Source organism: Euleptes europaea, chromosome 13, assembly GCF_029931775.1.
Source record: "Euleptes europaea isolate rEulEur1 chromosome 13, rEulEur1.hap1, whole genome shotgun sequence".
Lineage (NCBI taxonomy): Eukaryota > Metazoa > Chordata > Lepidosauria > Squamata > Sphaerodactylidae > Euleptes > Euleptes europaea.
Window position 1 is genome coordinate 27,859,739 of NC_079324.1, and position 20,014 is coordinate 27,879,752.

The 20,014-nt window shown below is 44.9% G+C and overlaps 1 protein-coding gene across 4 annotated transcripts in view; it reads right to left on the reverse strand.

Moving 5' to 3' along the window:
• Positions 1–14,539, reverse strand: part of GRIA3 (glutamate ionotropic receptor AMPA type subunit 3) — a 256,155-nt gene extending 241,616 nt beyond the window's left edge. For all 4 annotated transcript variants that reach the window (XR_008933744.1, XM_056859905.1, XM_056859906.1 and 1 more), the window contains exons 1-2: positions 14,385–14,539; positions 11,633–11,791 (exon numbers count right to left, since the gene is read on the reverse strand). Coding sequence is in view for 3 of the 4 variants with exons in the window: in XM_056859905.1 (XP_056715883.1) it covers positions 11,633–11,791; positions 14,385–14,475 (250 nt within the window). In the remaining variant the exon portion in view is untranslated. The remainder of the gene's footprint in view (positions 1–11,632; positions 11,792–14,384) is intronic.
• Between the last annotated feature and the right edge of the window lie 5,475 nt (positions 14,540–20,014).

The window sequence follows — 20,014 nt, forward strand, 5'->3', positions numbered from 1 at the left end:
TTGCCTAAATAAAGAAATACCAGTGCACTGCTTGCCTTTTACTTATTAAAGATATTTAATAGGCTGCCCTTTTTATAAAAAGATGCTCAAAGCAGCTTATGCTAAACCACAAAAAAATTAAATCACAAACTATTTAAAAATGGCAAAGAAAAAAACAGATAAAAGCAGCAGTAAAGAGTAATTTAAAAACAGCAGGTTGGAGAAGTGAAAGGAGATTACATCAGCAGTTCTGACACACTCCATAAGAGCAGAGGGAAAACACCACCACCATCCCTGGATGGCTCAGGCTAGCCTGATCTTGTCAGATCTCAGAAGCTAAGCAGGGTCAGCCCTGGTTAGTATTTAGATGGGAGACCACCAAAGAATACCAGGGTTGCTGTGCAGAGGAAGGCACTTGCAAGTCACCCCTGTTAGTCTCTTGCTATGAAAACCCCAAAAGGGGTCGCCATAAGTCGGCTGTGACTTGACGGCACTTTACACACACATCCCTGAACACAATGCTTGAGCAAGCAACACAGCGTTTACCTGGGACCTGTAAATGGGTGCCAGGTGAGCCGCTATAGGGACAACAGTGTCACTACTGGGCCGCCACCACAAAGGAGACCCTGCCCTCAGATGGTAGGGGCATACTCAGCAAGGAATCTGGTGTTGATCTTCAGAGAGGGGCGGATTCACAGAGGAGTAGATGGTCCTTCACATCCCCTGATTCCAGGCCATTTATGCCCTATAGAACTTCCTATACAGATACTAAACGCATTTACAGTTGTAACTTTTCTATACCAAGCACGACCAGATCCAATGTGAGATTAAATGTTCTTAGGATCAGCTTGCAAACACACTGGAAGCTGATGAAGAACAAGCTATGACAAAATACAGCAGGCAGAGAAGAGGTGTGATCAATGAATCATGAGAAGGGGACAGCTCAGGCAATGATCCTTGTAGGGTTGCCAGGTCCTTCTTTGCCATTGGCGGGAGATTTTTGGGGTGGAGCCTGAGGAAGGAGGGGTTTGGGGAGGGGAGGGACTTCAATGCCATAGAGTCCAATTACCAAAGCAGCACTTTTCTCTAGGGGAACTGATCTCGATCAGCTGGAGATCAGTTGTAATAGTGGGAGAATTTTTGGAATGAATGTGACTGTACCTTTCGTACTTTTTGTAGTACCAGTGTAATTTTCATGTAACATTAGCCTTGTAGCCTTTGTGGATCATTCAAATACACTTATCATAGAGTTATATATAGCCATAGTCTGTGCTTAGTTACTAACCTTAGGTATTGGTTCAGAAGTGTCTTTTTGGATTGCTAACTATCTGGAGGTTGGCAACCCTAGATCCTTGGCATAAGAAGACGAGTGTTACGAGGATGCATGAGGACCCTGGTTTTTTTTGTGAAATGCAGCAGACTGAGATCGCCTGGGAACTCCCAGTAAGCGCCCCCATGCTTCTCTATGCAACAGCAGCATATAAAACATAATGAACCAATGCAAATGAGCCAGGGATGTCCTTCCAAGCCCTCAAGGGCAATTTGCACCTGTGACAGCAAACCCCATCCTTCCCAGCGCCTTTCATTTTGTATTCTGAAATCTGCGCAACCGTTAACAGAGACATCTTTGGCAGTGGTGGGGTGACCAGTTTCAACATCACCGTCCCTTTGGCAGCTGTCAAAAGAGAGCCCAGATGCAAGGAAAGCAACTTGTTTGTCCACTGGCAGGAAGAAACGCTGAGCAGTACAGCAGTGAACAGGAAAGCTCTTTGCTGCCTGCTTGTCGGAGGAGGCTGGAAGGAATAAGTCGACATTCAAACGGGTCCCGTTTATCCTCTGTTTACATCCGTGCCTCTGTCACTTAGCATGGCATTAAAAAGAAGGGAGGGGGTCCAAACCTACAGATGCTTTCACTCTGAAAAAATCCCACCCCTATGAATGCAGAAGATGAATGGCAAAAGGACACAAACACAGCTAAAAGATGTTAGTCAAACCACAAATCCCTATTCAAAGACCAGTACCCAAACAAACAACTAAACCGATTTCAGCAAATAAGGATCATTAGGTAATTAGGTTTTCCCCTTTGGCTTGCAACAGGGGGAAATATGGCAGAGGAGTAAAATTTTGAACACATAGCAAGAAACCTTGTGGTCCAGCCCAGAGATACCCCCGTTAGATCATGTCAGATAGGATATGAGTGAGGACAGAATGGCCAGCAGAAATGATTAAGCAGCTTAGCTGCAGACTATGGATCACCCCAGTTTGGCAATCAAAGCTTTCTGTCCTTTTCTACATTCCACCTTCATTAAGATCAACAGATTCTCTTAAGGTTCTTGTGTGCATGCGTGTGTTTTAAAGTATTAACGCTAATCCTTCCCCTAGGAAAAATTCCATGGGGGGGGGGGTAAACAAAGTAACCCGAGGGTTAAGTTGGCTTTCCTAAATATTCCCTGCAAAACGTGCAGTAATCCGAGGGAACATTCGTTGGCCATAAAGGTGTACAACAGCAATTTTTTTTTTGCAATGACACAGTGCAGAGCAAGAGAGAGAGAGAGAGAGAGAGAGAGAGAGAGAGAGAATATGCGATCTGAGTGCTAATGAGCAGACACTGCAGTGGCTAGAGCCATGTAGTGGAGAGCACTACAAGTGCAGAACAGAAGAAACACAGGCAGTGTTATTTCGAGGGAAAGGGAACTACAGAACTTTAAGCATAATACAGACACTAATGGTAACAGATGCCAGTAGAGGTTTTAATCTAAACCTGAATGGGGTGGGGGGAGTTATATGTAGATATCATCGAAATGGAATTATGCATTTAAGCACGTTGTTCCAATACGTTCTGACAAAGATGTCTCACTCTGTGTGTGTGTGTGCACACGCACTGCCAAATGAAACCTGCAATGCTTCTGAGACCACCTGCTTGCTTGAATGGTACTGCTCACATTCACAAAACAAGTTACCAAAATCATTGGACTTCTCCCCCCGCCCCAGAGCATGCAGACGTATGCAGGATGATCTCCTGCTTTTTAAAATGCAGCTTTATTGAAGAACCAAGAGAAAAAAAACCCCGCTCCAAGTTGTTTGCAGATTTCGTGTTTCCATTCAATAGGATGGTATATGGCTTCAAGGTATACTGAGTCATGGGCACAGGTTTATGCAGCAATTTAACAAAAGAAGCATTATTTGCTCTTTAAAAAGAATAAAGGAAAAGGTTTTTCACCTCTGAAGAAATTTTTAGTCAATGCCAACACATGGTTTTTCTCCATGATGTTCCATGATGGTTGTCAAATATACCTTTGCACCACTTCCAGAACACAAGATTGCAGCAAACTAAAGATACCATAACTGAGGCAAGCTTTCTCCTTCTTTGATAAACTAGGGTTGCCAACCTCCGGGTAATAGCTGGAGATCCCCTGCTGTTACAACTGATCTCCAGTCGATAGAGATCAGTTCCCCTGGAGAAAATGGCCGCTTTGGCAATTGGACTCTATGGCATCTAAGTTCCTCTCCTCCCCAAACCCCACCCTCCTCAGGCTCTGCCCCAAAAACCTCCCGCCGGTGGCAAAGAGGGACCTGGCATCCCTATTGATAAACACATGAAATTCATTCACATTATTTCCATTTTGAACTGTGGATTCAGATGCAACATTCTCATGCTGGCCTCACATTCATAAACCTGGATTCATAGTATTCAGGCTCTAAGACACATTTTCAACAACAACAAAAACACCAATTGCCCAATCCTCACGCAACGTGATGCTGTGTTAAGACACCATCAAGGTGTATAGTACTTGGTTGACAGGGAGGCCTTTCCTTTCTTCAGAATGGGAGCTCACTTTAGTTAAGCATTTTTGTTTGTTTGCTTGTTTTAGGATTGACTCTACAAACATTTAAAATGAGTATATCAAATGATCTCTGAATGACCTATGGAAGAATGGGAAAACATCCCTAAAAAGCATCCAACTGCAAGATAAATGAATAGTTGAGGTGAGCCAGGAATTAAATATTTGAACCTCGTCTTTTTTGAACTTCAACTTCTTTTCATGTAATATAAAAGCCATAGAATATCTCTAAAAAATTGAGCTCCATCTGTACCTCAGAATGTCAGCAAATTACAAGATGATTCAGATCACCCAAATTTCCCCATCATCCCTTGCAGCAGACATTATAATGAGGCCCTGTTGGCATTATAATGGCTTTAACTGTCATGGTTCCCCTCCCAGCCACAAGAAAGAATCTTGAGAATTACATAGAACTACATTTCCAAAGTTCTCTGGAGAAACAATGATCGTTAAACCAGATTCAATACTGAAAGAAGGGGGCAGCTTCTTAGGAGCTGGCATGACCCCATGCCAGCATAAGTGCTCATTTAATCCATGATAAGGAGCACTTATACCATCCCAGGTGGCATCCACACTGGTGCCAGGATGACATGCGGCGGCTCGGGGCTTGGGTGCTGCCTTTTGGCAGAGTTCCAGGGGCAAGTCCCCATGCAGGCATCCTGGGAGGCATCCTGGGGGCAGAGCTTCCCACCCCCTTTCACCCTGGGAATGCCCCTCCCTGAAGCAGCGTAGCTACAACACTTTTTTTTGCTGTCATAGCCCAATGAGGCCTATTGGGGATTTTTCTATTTTTTACTTTTTACAGATGTAAAGTTTCTTTTTGGCTACTGGGATGCCTTTGAGGAGGCAATGTGGCAGCCCAACTCCCAGCCACCATCATAACACACACACACCCTTAGGAATGGGCTGTAAGTCTCCCTGGCCATGGGAGGGGCTGTGGCTCAGTGGTAGAGCATCTGTTTGGCATGCTGAAGGTCCCAGCAGGTTCAATCCCTGGCATCTCAGTTAAAAGGGACTAGGCAGGTAGGTGATGTCCCTGCCTGAGACCCTAGAGAACCGTTGCCAGTCTGAGTAGACAATACTGACTTTGATGGACCAAGGGTCTGACTCAGTAAAAGGCAGCTTCATGTGTTCATCTCTAAAGCTTGCTCGTACCTGAATATTTATCAAAAAGTCTTCCCACCCTCTTTCTGTAGCTGACCCCACAAGCTGAGTATTGTCTATGATACCCTTTAACTGGAGAGGCCAAGGACTGAGCTGGGATCTTCTGGATACAAATAATGAGCCACAGGCCTTCCCAGGGTTGTACAAAGGTCCTTGAGGGAGGGAATACACTTTTTAAAAAGGAAAGCCAAACGCTTCTAAGAAGAAAATTCATTCGCTAATACACTAGAAACAAAAATGAACCACTACCTCGTCAGCAAAGGGCTCTCTAATTGGCAGTGGCTAGGCGGGATCATCTTTATACCCTGTAGCAAGCCAGCAGAGCAGCCTCACAGATTGGTATGTATGAACGTTCTGACTTTTCAAAGACAATTACTTTCCAGTCTGAGGAAGCATGGCAGCCTTCCGGGTTATTTATTTGTAGCTGCAACGACTTACATGTTCAGTGGGCAGGACCACAAATAATATCCCCCCCCCCCCCGCTGCTGCAATACATCACCATGCGATCATTTCACTCGAGACAAGGTCACCTTTCCCCATCTTTTATCCAGTTTTCTTAGGCACGGATGGTGCTGCTCTATAAATTGGGGTATGAAGAATGTGAACAGAGAGGATTTTTTTTTCTCCTTCTCAAATCATACTAGATCTCAGGGTTGTCCACTTAAGAGAAGTCTCAGTTGAGTCAAAAGAAAGTGCTTCCCATAAGCAACTTCTGAAATTCATTGCTACAAGAAGCAGTGATCGCCTCTGGTTCAGATTAAATTAATTAACGGGGGGAATACCCACCTTGTACATTTGCACTTTTATCCCATCCTTCCTCCAGGGAGTTCAGAGCAGCATACATGTTCCTCCCTTCTGCAGGTTACCCTCACAACAACCCTGGAAGAAGGGCTGGAAACACTCTCTTGCGCTGAACTAAAGGCATCCAGCAAGTATCATGTCAGATTGGGATTTGAATCCAGAACTCCCAGATCCTAATCTGACACCACCGGCTCATGAGCTGTTGTGGCAAATTAGACGTGATAGTCAAATAGAATCTCCATTTGCCCGTTCGTTCCTCAAGGCCTTGTGCTAGTTAAAATCTCTCATCTAGCCACCGCAATCCATGCTCTGATTCCATCCAGGTTAGATGATGGCAATGCAGTCTACATGGGGCTGCCTTTACAAGCCATCCAGAAACTTCAGCCTGGCCCAAAATTTGGCAGTCAGGCTTCTGTCAAGGTCAGGGTACAGGGGTCGTATCAGTCCTGTCTTGAAATAATTTCACTTGCTGCCCTTTTGTTTACAATCACAATTGAAAGTGTTCGTTCTTTACCTTCAAAGGACTAAATGGCTAAGGGCAAGAGTACCGGAAGGAGTAGGTAGCTTCCTGACCCCTTTTTGCCCTGGATATGCCAGGGGCGGAGCTGACAGTAGGCATCCCACTGGCGCGAAGCCCCACGCCAGCATCCCGGTGGGCATTCCCAGGGTGTGCTGGGGCAGAGCTGCCAGTAGGCAGCTTCTTGACCCCTTTCGCCCTGGGTATATGGACAGAGAGAACAGTGTTGCTTTTTGCTGGTGCAGCCTTGCTGTTTTCAATAGGGCAAAATACCCCATTAAAAAGAACCTTCAAAAGATTTTCGGCGGCCGGGAAATGGCTTTGGAGGTGCTGCAGCGGTGCCTCAGCCATGCTGTCCTCGGCTGCTGAAGGCTCAGGAATGGGCTGTGTGTGCGCTTTTAGTCTGAAAACTGTTAAATTCTCTTTGAGCTGCTCAATACATTGTTTTCATGCTCCTGCTGGATTTTTAATGCCGGGTTTTAATTAACAACTTTTAACATTAAAAAGCTCACTCACCACCCCTGAGCCTCAGCATTATCAAGTACCACCTCCAGAACCTCAGCTACATCAGGGTTCATATTCATCCCCTTTCACTAGTTCCAAGCTCTAAACACCTGCTGTGGTTACTCTACAGCAATGAAAAGTTATTCTATATATGCACAGAAGTATTCTCATTTGTGTGTGTTCTGGGCTCAGCTCTGGCACTCAAAAGGAGATTTCTGGGGAAGGATTTCTCAGCCCACAATACATTTCAATAGTCTTATCAACACTCATAATGCCCTTGAGGTACACCTGTAGTAGAATTATCTGCATGAACCCTCAACATTGCTCAAGGTCCTGTTTGAAGATGAAGCCCTGAAATTTGCTTAAAGTTTTACTTCAGGAACAATTGGACAGGGTCCCTTAAGGCAAGAATTAAAGTCGGTTTTGCTTCTTGGCCCATAGTTTCTCACCAGTTGTATGCATGTTAAGTGCTGTCAAGTTGCAACCGATTTATTGTGACCCCAGCAAGGGGCTTTCAAGGCAAGTGAGAAGCAGAGGTAGCTTGCCATTGCCTTCTCTGCAGTCTTCCTTTGGTGGTCTCCCATGCAAATATTGACCTTGTTTAGCTTCTGAGGTCTGACAAGATTTGGCTATACTGTGCCGCCTCCCCTTCCCTCAGTGGTAGTACATATCATAAAACCTTTTACTTTAGTTCACAGGGAATATCAGAGATAGCTTGAGAGAAAATGAATACCATTTTGGCTTCCAGGTGTACAGTTGCTAAGGAATATAGAACCCATAAGATATAAAGAAGTAGACAAAATCCACTTCTAACCATTCAAGCCATTCATGTGGTCAGGATATTATGGAACAACTAAACCACATTAATCCTTGAATGATGGCTATGTGAATATCACAAATGCAGGAGTTTTATGACATCTTAAATACTGACATTTTTTTGTGACATAAGGTTTCATCAGATGGATCCTTAGATGGCAGACACACAAGCATACCATACTTGAACTCAAGGTTACTTGAGAGGATTGTCAGTAGAAGCCAAATAAATTACTTCCTCACACAATCCATACTTAACTTATGGAATCAATTACCAAAATGTTGCCACAACTTTGTACTTTTTGTCTTTTGTGGCCCTTTGAAGCTGCTGTTTACCATTTTTTCTCCATAAGCATTTTTTCTCCATAAGCATGAATGTGTGTATGCAGATGCACACAACACCCGCCAACCAAGGATCTCTCTCACGCACTGATGAAGAAGGCTCCAGTCCATGAGAGTTTCAGCCACAATTAAACATGTTAGTCTTTAAGGTGCTACAGGATTCCGGTTTGCTTTAACCCACACCAGATTAAGTTGAAAGTGCACTTATGGAGGGAAAATAATATATACTCGACCTTTCCTATATTATTTTAGATTTGCTCAGAGACATTAAAATGACAAACACGGGAGAATAAAGGACTCTTGTGACACTTAACACAACATAAAATATGCTACTGCAGATGCAAAATGAATATATTGTATTAAATTCCATAGATGTTTGGGCCAGTGGAAGGCTCTACCATAAGGCAGAAAGGAGGTGGGGTCAGTTCAGGCATTAGATTTTGGACCCCACAAAGGACCAGCGAGATATCAACAATTTCATTGTTATATGTTTTTAAGCTATAGAAACATGAACTACAAGGAGTTTCCCTCTCAGAAGCCAAAAAGGTTTGGGCCAACCCTACCAGAAATCTTAGTGGAATCTAAGAAGGAGAGGGCCCTACAGGAAAAAAATATTAACCAACAATTTAATCTCTTTAGTTTAAATCTATAGAGATGGGTTCCACTGAAAGGATTACTGTCATTGAAGATTCAGATCTTTGTTAAAAGAGCTGTTTGTGCAGGACAGGATTATGAAAATAAAATCCAAAATACAGATGGATTTATGTGCATCCTTAAAAAAAAAGTTATAGCTAGGGTTGCCAACACACCAGAAAAAAAACACCCTGCCCTGTTCTTGTGACTTGCCCAGCAGCTTGCAGAAATCAGCAAGTGATGCTTTTCAGACCATGGAGGTGCAAGCATCCTTCCCTACTGTGTGTGTAAAGTGCCATCAAGTCACAGCCGACTTACGGCGACCCCTTTTGGGGTTTTCATGGCAAGAGACTAACAGAGGTGGTTTGCCAGTGCCTTCCTCTGCACAGCAACCCTAGTATTCCTTGGTGGTCTCCCATCCAAATACTAACCAGGGATGACCCTGCTTAGCTTCTGAGATCTGACGAGATCAGGCTAGCCTGGGCCATCCACTACTGCCCCTTTATCTAGCAGGTGTTAAAGGCACAGCTACAATCGCTGGTTGAAAAAGCCAGCATTCCTAACTGCACTTGGATCGTTGATGTTTCATTTAACTTTTCAAAAGCATGAATCCCAAGCTGTATATAGAGCTAAGTAGAAACTAAGTAGAAAGTAATGACTACAGGAGAATTACCCAACTTTAAGGTTGACAATGAGGAAATTGAAATTGTTGAAGACTTTCTATTCCTTGGTTCCATCATCAACCAAAAGGGAGACTGCAGCCAAGAAATCAAAAGGAGATTGAGACTGGGAAGGGCAGCCATGAAGGAGCTAGAAAAGATTCTGAAGTGTAAGGATGTGTCACTGGCAACCAAGATCAGGTTAATTCATACCATCGTATTCCCTCTTACTATGTATGGGTGTGAGAGCTGGACAATGAAGAAAGCTGATAGGAAGAAAGTAGATTCCTTTGAAATGTGGTGTTGGAGGAGAGTGTTACTGATACCCTAGACTGCCAAAAACAAACAAACAAACAAATCAGTGGGTTTTAGATCAAATCAAGCCTGAACTGACCCTAGAAGCTAAAATGACTAAACTGAGGCTGTCGTACTTTGGACATATTATGAGAAGACAAGAGTCACTGGAGAAGACAATCATGCTAGGAAAAAGTTGAAGGTAGCAGGAAAAGAGGAAGACCCAACAAGAGATGGATTGACTCTATAAAGGAAGCCACGGCCCTCAGTTTGCAATATCTGAGCAAGGCTGTTAAGGATAGGACCCTTTGGAGGATGCTGATTCATAGGGTTGCCATGAGTTGGAAAAGACTTAACACACACACACACAGAGAGAAACTTGCAGGAAGCAATTGCAATGCTGGGTGTCCTCATAAAAAAACACACACAATAGATTTCCTTATAAATCAACAGGCTTGCTTATACGTAGACAGGCATCCCAGAAGGTCAGTTCTTTGCATTCTCCCAGTACCCTCTCCCCATCCTTATTAGGTAGTGTTGCAAAAGTGAGGTCAACATTACACAAAACCCACTACAATAGTAACTTACAGTCAATCAGTATAGAATCATAGAGTTGGAAGGGACCACTAGGATCATCTAGTCCAACCCCTTGCACAATGCAGGAAATTCACAACTACCTCCCCCATACACCCCCAGTGCCCAGAAGATAGCCAAGATGCTCCCCCTCCCATGAACTGCCCAAGTTCATAGAATCAGCATTGCTGACAGATGGCCATCTAGCCTCTGCTTAAAAACCTCCAGGGAAAGAGAGCTCACCACCTCCCGAGAAAGCCTGTTCCACTGAGGAACTGCTCTAACTGTTAGAAAATCAGCCTTCCCCACAAGAAAGAAAATATTGCCTTTATAAGAGAGGGACTAATTGACACATTGAGGCTTCTGGGTCAAATCTACCCCCAAAGTGATAAATTGCCCCCCCTACTGCCCATCAAAAAAGTAATGGTGGGGAAGGAACAGCCTGTGCACCAATAGTACTTGGCAAAGGGGAGAATGCCAAGGAGGCACTCTAGTCCTTCTCCGGAGCTGGCGGCTCCCTAACCTAACCAGTTGCTGACCAGGGTCCTGAAGGTCCTAACGCAATTCTGATAACTTCAGGTCTGCCACCTTCCAACCTGGCAACGCTCCCTGTGCAGGATTTCATAGGGATTCATCAGCACTCCTGTTCTCTGCTTCTCAAACTCTTGCCTTGGATTTTAAAGCCAGCCTGGCATACAGTCAGAGATGCGCTTGTGCTCTCAACTCTTTCCACCCTAATAAAATATTTTTTTAAAAAAAACACAATTATGACAGGGGCCTCTTAGACAGGTCAGGCTGCCATACAGATGGGTTGGCTCCTTTTAACTGTGCTGTCTTCTTTTGCTGTTTGGTCTGCATCTCTCTCTCTCTCTAGTAAAGCATTGGTAGGTATGAAAAACACACACACATTTCCACTGCTAATTCCACCCCCCCAAAGACTGCCAGCCTTTCTACACCATTTCCCCACCCCCTTCCCTCCCTCCCTCCCTCCCTCCCTCCCTCCCTGGCAGCATTCATCAGTTTGCACAGTCTCTCACTGGTTTGTAGCAAGACATTCTCGGCAAGAAGAAAGGCTATTTTAAGGCAAAGAAGGAGGCCAGTAAACCCATCTTGCTCCATCACCTCAAGGTCACTTTAAACTGCATTTGCCACATTTTGTTCCGGTGCAATGTTATTTGCAGAAATAATGCCCCCCCTCCTTATATCCAAGCTGTTGCTAAATACCTACTATTGTTAGCAGTCAAAGCAGCAGACACTAAAACTATCACTGTAGAACTTGTTCTGAACCATTCAGTTAGATTGGGAGGGGGAGCCACTTTTACGTAATAAGAATCAAATCTTTATTAACCATCATGGGCCCACGTACAATACTGGAAGAGGAAAGAAAGCCTCTTTGGCAGTCATTTACCAAATATGAACTGCAGTTCCGGATAGCAAATCAGGGCTAAAATAGGTCCGGGGGTGGGTGGGAGAAAGGAGAGGCTTACAAACAGGCACCCCCAGCTACTTACATGCGTTGGTGACCGAAAAGCTGTTGGAGGAATCCAGGTGGTCAACATGATAGTTCAAGTGGAAAGGTTTTTCTGTGAAATTTTGGTTCGTGTTGTATAACTGTACAGCAAATCGGAATGCACTGTGCTCCTGGACCGTGTTTCTCATGAACAGCCCTCCTGCAATGAAGAACAAGTGCTTTTTGTAAAACAAGGACCTCAGACTATGGAAAGGGTCTGTAACTGATCTGCAGGCATAATAAGAACTGATCTGTAACTGATCTGCAGGTGTAATAAGAACTCCGAAGCAATGCATTTCCATACAAAACAGATCCATCCCGTATTCTTAATGCTTAACATTTAGAGATCGGTGTTCACGTACATTGATTGGAATCCTTACAACAGCCCCATAAGGTAGGCTGACTTGAACAGAGGCCAAGAGAGAATGGCTTGTGTAAGGCCATCTAGTGAGGGCATAGCAGAGGGGAGTTTTGAACCCAGATCACAGCTCATTCTTTGGGCCACTAAGGAAACCAGCTCATATTGCCCTACAGTATCAGTTTGTGCTTAATGTTAACATCAATGTAAAATGTAAAGGTTGCTACCCTATGCATCCTTGCTTCGACATAAGAGACATGGAATTTGATGGGCATTGGCCAATCCTAGCCATGTTTACTCTGAAGTAAGCCCCACTGAGAACTACAGGACACAAGAGGGCAGTTTTGTTAGGAAAGAAATACCATTAAACCCTATTGCACTTACTTCAGAGTAAGCATGAGTAGGAGAAGCGTGAAAAGGACACATCATTCCTTGCTAAAGCGCTAACAATGCCAATCGAAACAGGTCTACTCAGAATCCTACTCAGGTCTGTTCAATGGGGATCGCTACCAGGAAAGTGTTAGGTACAGGGAGTAAACCTCACTGCACTCAGCAGGATTTCCTTCTGAGTAAACCCACAATTTCAGTCCCCAGCACCTGGGAGCCAACCAAGAGCCTCAAGAGTTTCAGCATCGAACCATTTTTTTTTGTTTTAAAAAATCGTCTTAACTTGCAAAGAGGTGAGTGGAAGGGGGAGAGGGGAAAGATCTGAACCTCGGGGGCCCCATCCCCGAAGTAGGGCTGCAGTTTGGAATCGCTGCGTGCAGAGGTTTCCCTACAGACCGGCAGGGATCAAAAGTTGCCGCGGAGGAAGGATTTTTTTTTTTTAAAGAAAGGTGCTCAAGAGGCATCCCGGTGCCTAAACTTCTCCCCCATCCCCGTGCGTGCACGTTCCCAAGCCGACAGCCGGCTCCGAGTTCAGCAGCCGCCTTCCGCAGTGTGGAGGGGAGACGCTGCTGCGACTTAACTCGCGGAGGGACGGCGCCTTTGGAGACGAGGAAGCCGACGCTATTTTTAAACACCGCCTGGCAGCGCTCAGCTCCCCACAACCCGGAGGGGTGGGGGGGGAAAGAGTTGTCCTCCGACTAAGGGGCCGCAAACGGAGCCCCTTCGACGACGCAGCCGGGCAATTGATTAGAATCATAGAACAAAATCATAAGAGTTGGAAGGGAGCACCGGGGTCATCTAGTCCAACCCCCTGCACAATGCAGGAAACCCACAACCACCTCCCCCCACACCCCCAGTGACCCCCGCTCCACGTCCAGAAGATGGCCAAGATGCCCTCCCTCTCATCATTTGCCTAAGATCACAGAATCAGCATTGCTGACAGATGGCCGTCCCACCTCTTCTTAAAAACTTCCAGAGGTTTGTTGTAGCCATTCGCCCGCCCTCCCCCTGGTACGTTGGTGGTCCCCCCTCCCCAAAGCCAGCCTAGAGGCATGACTCCCCCCACCCCAAATTCAGATGCTTCCTGTTGGTAAGGGCCCCGTCTTAGAATTGCAGCCGCATTTGGGGTCTTCTCCTTGCCTTCAGCCCAAGGCCCATGAAGCTGCCTTCTACTGAACCAGACCCTTGGTCCATCAGAGTCAGTATTGTCTACTCAGGCCGGCAGCGGCTCTCCAGGGTCTCAGGGTCTTTCACATCACCTACTCGCCTCGTCCCTTGAACTGGAGATGCCGGGGATCGAACCCGGGACCTTCTGCATGCCAAGCAGAGGCTTTACCCCGGAGCCAGGGACCCTCCCAGGGGGGCCGTTCCAGTGGGGGGCAAGGCAAAGCCAGGAACGCGCCCCGTCAACTACACAGTACTGTCGGCCCTCGCTATCCGAGAGGAACGACGTGTGCGCGATTCGGATCGAAGGGAGTTTTGGCGCCGGGTCCAGCGGGGGTTCCAGACCCCCAGTCCCCTATGCGATCTCGCCCCACTGAAGCCAATGGACGCGTTGGGCCACTGGAGTCCAGAGGAGATAACGGCTGAGGATTAGCGACTTTCTATGCCGCATCCTTAAAAACCAGGGGTGGGCTTTTTTTTTTGAGGGGGGGGACGACTTCCGCAGGGTGGCAAGCCCTGCTAATAACAATGCCATTAACACCATTCTTATTAACGCTGCCATTCCATCATACCGTCCACCACCCCCACCACCCCCAGGCTTAATCTATGCAACGCGATGCAGTTTTCTCTCTCCGTCTCCCCCTATTTGTCAATAGGGTCGTGAGTTGCCCTAGGATAATCGAACTAAAAAAAGATGCCAAGAACCCCCGGGGGAGAGAAGCCACAGACGAGAGTTTAAGATTCAAAACAGTGGGGACAGGTTCCTCCCCCTCCCCCGCATTGAAACACTGATATACATATATTTTAAGCTTTGGAGGGGTGGGGAGGTGGGATCGAAGCTTACCTATACTGATGGTGTTTGGAAATCCTCCCAGAGACTCTCTCAGAAGCCCCACCAGCAAAAGGAAGAGAGTTGGAGGCACCGGCCGCCCCATTTTTTTTTAAAGCCCCTGCAGTTCAATTCCTAAAACGAAACTGACAAGACCGGCATGGGCGCAACAGTGGGGCTGGGAAGGCTCTGAAAACTGCCGCTGGTGGGATCCCCCCCCCCAAAAAAAAACACCTTCTTCCTTTCCCCTCCCTCACCCCAAACTGGAAGGGTTCATCGGCTCGCCAGCAGCCCCCCTCTTGCCCCCAAGCAGGGGACCCCCCCAGGCAAAGATGGTGGGTCGGAGCAGCGAACCAAAGCCTCCGGGGGTCTCCCCCCCTCCCCGGCCCGAGTCGCCGCCGATCGACCCACGCGGGGGGTTCCGGGGCTCGAACTTCCTCCGCCGCCGCCTCAGCCCCGCACGTCCCTTTGCCGCCTGCCCCGCAAAACTGCGGCGGGAGCCCGAGCGCGGCGCCTTGTGTCAGTTTCAGACACAGCGGCGGAGCTGGGAGATGCAATCAATGGAAACACACCGCGGCTCACGTGGACCTCCCTTTAAAGCTGCAATGCCTCTTTCTCTCTCTGGGAGGAGGTGATGGGGGGGGGAGAGGAGGAAAGGGAGGAGAGAGGACAGAGACGGGGGTGGGGTGGGATAAGAAACCGGGAAGAGGAGGAAGGGGGGAAGAACGGCAGCAAAGGGAGACAGAAATGACATCAAACGAGAGAATCGGCTTCACCCCTGCCAGGGATCGAGATCAATCGGAAGAATCGGCTTCAGCCCTGCCAGGGATCGAGATCAATCGGGAGGATCGGCTTCAGCCCTGCCAGGGATCGAGATCAATCGGGAGGATCGGCTTCAGCCCTGCCAGGGATCGAGATCAATCGGGAGGATCGGCTTCAGCCCTGCCAGGGATCAGGAGCTGCCAGGGAAAGGAAGGGGACCCGTTTGGAAGAGTTCGTTTAGATGTTGACAGCCGCTGGGGAGGGGGGAGACACGCAAGATGAACCCCCCCCCCCGCCTTTAGCCCGGTTGCGATCCTGAGCACAGGGCCCTGGGACTAAGGCACATCCAGCGTGGTGGGGTTTATTTATTTCTGCGCAGGATTGGGCTGTGAGGCTGCAGTCCCCACCCCGCATCTTTTCCTCGGAGTAGGCCGCGTGGGACACAGCAGGGTTTTCTGCCCAGCAAACTTTTACAGGCTTGGCTGTTGGCAGAGCTCTGTCCAAGGAGGAATTTGGCCCAGCATAGGTTTTTTCAGCCTAGCCCGGCAAAAGGTGACCTCTGTGGAAATCCCTTGTTTGAGAGGACCCTTAAAGGTGTGGGTCCACCCCCCTCCCCGTCCCCTTTGCAGGGATGAAGCAGAGATCCAGAATAGATGGGGCAAAGACCCACAAGGATTTTTCATGATTTAAAAATGATATATCCCACTTTTCAGAAGCGCTCTAAAAACTATAGGTGGTGAAAGACTGAAATAACTGCCAGGGGGACCGGGAAGGATTCTGTAGTCTTTGGCTGACAAGGGGCATGCAGAAAGGATGGAGCAGGGCCGTCTTAACAGCATTATGGGCCCCTGGGCAAACCAGTGTGCTGGGGCCCCTACGACAACCACTCACAGGAATAAAAAGTAAATGGTCGATAATATTAAACATATATTTATTTTAATGGCACTTCAACAAAACTGGTGTTAAAACATTAAAAACATGCTGTACAGAAGCAACTAATCAACATGATAAACATTTGAACAATACACAAGGCTTGAAAAACTCAACAATACTCAGTAAACCACACTGATTAGAGTATGAAATTACTATGAACTTCTTATTATTACAAGCATTTGCGGCATTTCTTTTCAGAGAATTGCTTTATTATTGGCTTGAAGTCAACGGTCTTCAGGATGTCATTTTCCAGGCACATGAGTGAAAGCCAGTTCAAACGATGCTGCCCCATTGTTCCCCTGTACAGTTGGTCACCATCATGCACATGAACACTCTGAGTGCAATTTCAATATTCGGGAATACAGATTTCAAATTGTCTGAAATTATTTTTCTGTACAGTGCAGGGAGAGTCTCACAATTTTCATCAAGATCCATGTAGTGCTTGAGATGCTCACACTCATTTAAAAGGTCATCATAATTCAGGTCTTTGTGATACATATTAGCTAGATGTTCACTCTTTTTCTTTAGTGCATCAGAAGCAATAGTTTTCAATTCACTGAAGAAAGAGAGCACATTTCCAATCTGTGAATAAGCCTGTGCACATTTTGTCAGTTCAAAGATTAGAGTGTCCAGAATAGGGAGGAAAGTTTCCACCTTGAACTTTTCGGTTTTACTGAGAAGTACCTCTTCTGATCCATTATATCAACTAAGACGCACACTTCGTTTTCGTTCCCGTTTTTTCCCATCACTGTAATCTGTATCTGGACACATACTCCTGGCTTTGAATTCTTATTCATTAAATTTGTCTCTAGTTTCCAGAAGATAGGTTTTCATAGACTCAAAAAGATTTGTGGCAACAAGAATGTTCACATCCTTTGATTGCAGGACCTTGCTTGTTTTGTTCATTCTTTCTAGCATGTTATTCCAAAGAATTGTGAGAAAAATTGTTTCCAGGTTTCCCATTTTTTTGCTCAATCCTTCTGCCTCTCGCCTTGCTGTTCATTGTCAGCTGATAGAGAATCCAGTGCATGTTTTATTTTCTTGAAACCCCCATACAGAGCATGAACAGCATCAAAATGTGCTGACCATCGTGTGTCAGACAGATGCTTGACCACAAAATCTTTTCTTACAGATGATGTCAATACATTCCAGTGATGAGTAGAATCAGCAAAAAATGAATACAGATGCTGAACAAAGTCAAAGAATTTTACAGTCTGTAGACAACACTCTGCTGCTTTTACTCCCACCAAGTTCAGGCTGTGTCCAGCACAGGGTACATAGATGGCAAACTCATTGAGTTAATGAATCCTTGTTTGCAATCCAGTATATCGTCCAGACATATTTGAGGCATTATCGTATGACTGACCACGGCAGTTTGATAGTGGAATGTTGTTCTCATTAAGAAAATCCACAACAGTGTCTGTTAGATCCTTTGCTCCATGAGAAAAGGTGGGGATGAACATCAAGAAACGTTCCACAGGCTCACAGCCTTTAATGTATTGGACAGTAAATGTCAGTTGATCTGTGTGTAAGATGTCTGGAGCGGAATCTACACTTATTGAATAATACTTTGACTCTTACTTCTTCAAGAATAGTACAAAGAACCTGTTGTCCCATTAATTCAATAAATTCCTCACAAATATTTGCAGATGACGGATTCCCTTTCCCAGTATTTCCATACATTTTGAGATGTTCTTCCAAGAAAGGGTCAAAATCACTCAGCAGCTCTAGTATACCTAAATAGTTGCCATTTTTTGCTGACCCAGTAATCTGATTTTCTCCACGAAATGGCAAACCTCTGGAGGCAAGAAATCGAATTTCAGAAACCACACATGTCAACACTTTATGCCAATATTCCTGCTCTGAGCGATGTTGCTCAAGTAATAAAGAATCTACACTTCCAGTTTCTTTATGCCTTATCAAATATGCTGTCATGCACTTTCAATGTTTTTCTCCATTTTCATGTTCTGCAATAACATTGCTGTGCTTCCAGTCATTGAACCCCAATGTAACAAAGGGAGATTCTTTCTTGGACAATAGGCGACATACAAAGCAGTACAAATGACCTTGGGATGGTGAATAGAGTAGCCATTCACGTTTTACACACTTGCCATTCCGCAGTTCACGTTTGAACACATCGTTTGATAAATACCTTGCTTTCATATTCTCTACTCCAGCTGTTTTATACACTCTGTGTGAGTTTGAAAGGTTGCTATCATGATTCTGACATGATGAGGGCACACCACAAATCCAGTAATCTATTGTGTTAGTATCATTAATGTTCCATAGCACCAGATCTGTGTCTTGGACTGCAAACTCCTTTACTGTTACAGATTTGGGTATTTCCTCTTGTGAAATGTCACCACCAGCATCAACAGGCACTGATGGTATGTCTGCTGAAACTGGATGATTGGTAGCAGGAATGGATGTAGATGTGGATGCTATATCTGAAGGAATGGTATGAGTGGCTGTCGTTGCACCTGTGTTGAACCACGATGTTAATTTTGGAAGTTTTCCTATTTTCTCCTTCTCCTCTGCAGCTCTCTTCCTCTTCTGTGCTCCACTCAAAACATGACGTTTCATTTCTGCTGAAAGGGTTATTCACCTGGAAATATATATCTTAAATATTTAGTATTTAGTCCCACACCAGTCCGATGTAGGGTTATATTATATAAGTGTGCTTGCAACAAGACCTAAATATTTAAACATTCTGCTTCCATAATGAACGTGCCATTCCTTTAATTAATACAAACTCTCTACTGTGTGCTGATTCACAAAACTGCTGGACAAGACCTAGATCTAGCTTACTGGCATAGCTAGGGTGTCTGGCACTGATCTAGCCTCATCTATGTATAGGTCTACCAGACTACATTCAACAATTTTCTCAACTTGCACAATTAAAAAGCTTATCCATTTATATATTCACGAACTATCAATACCTGGTTATTAGTACTGCATCTTAAATTCATAATCTTTTTTTTTTATATAGATTTTATTGGATTTTATACTAAAAATTTTCCATTGCATTAAACAACATCTATGACAATATAAAATTTCAATTCTAACCTAAAGTTGTTATAGTTCCATAACATATAATAAAGAAAAAAAAGAAAAAAAAAAGAAATGGAAAATTTTGACTTCCCCTTCACCTCTATCTTCCTCTTAATAAAAAGTTCATCTCGTCGTGGTTAATCTAATCTTAATAAACTATCAATATCCTGTATAAAAAAAACCATAATCTGTTAGTAAATATAATTATGCTTATTCATTATAAAAAAAACCAAAAATAATCCTCTGGATCAGATTAGAAAATATTCTTCCATTCTTCCCAATTTTAACTCATATTCACAATAATGCACCCACGCCCCCCATTCCCCCAGAAACCGAACGTCATTTTCTTCATTTAGAATAGCTGTGAGTTTTGCCATTTCTGCCACTTCAAACATTTTAACAATCCAGTCTTTTTTTCTCAAGAATTTCTAGCCCTTTATTCCCAAAATGATATCTTAATCTTAATTCCACTACATCATTAATAGCCATGCCACCCGTCTACACTATCAAAACCTTTGGATCCAGCAATCATGTTTAAATCAATCCTTTAACCATGGTCTAATACTTCCTTCTGTAACTGAAATAGGCCAGTCAGGTATGGGAACAGGATTTCTTTGTTCTCTCTCATTTCCTCAGACAGGATACGTATCCAAAAATAACTCTTTCTGGGCTTCATCTCCATCGTGGCTTCAATCTGTATTCCTTGACCTGCTCTCTTCTTCCTTATATCCACACGTCGTTCCATGACTTTTTTAAATGAAAAGTCTATTTCTTGTATGTCTGATCTCTTTATCGCCGGCTGGTTGCTTTCTTGAACTTCTGTCTTCTTCTTTGTATCCTTGTATTCTTCCATGACTTTTTGGGCAGAAGAGTCCATTGCTTGTATGTCTGTATTTGTG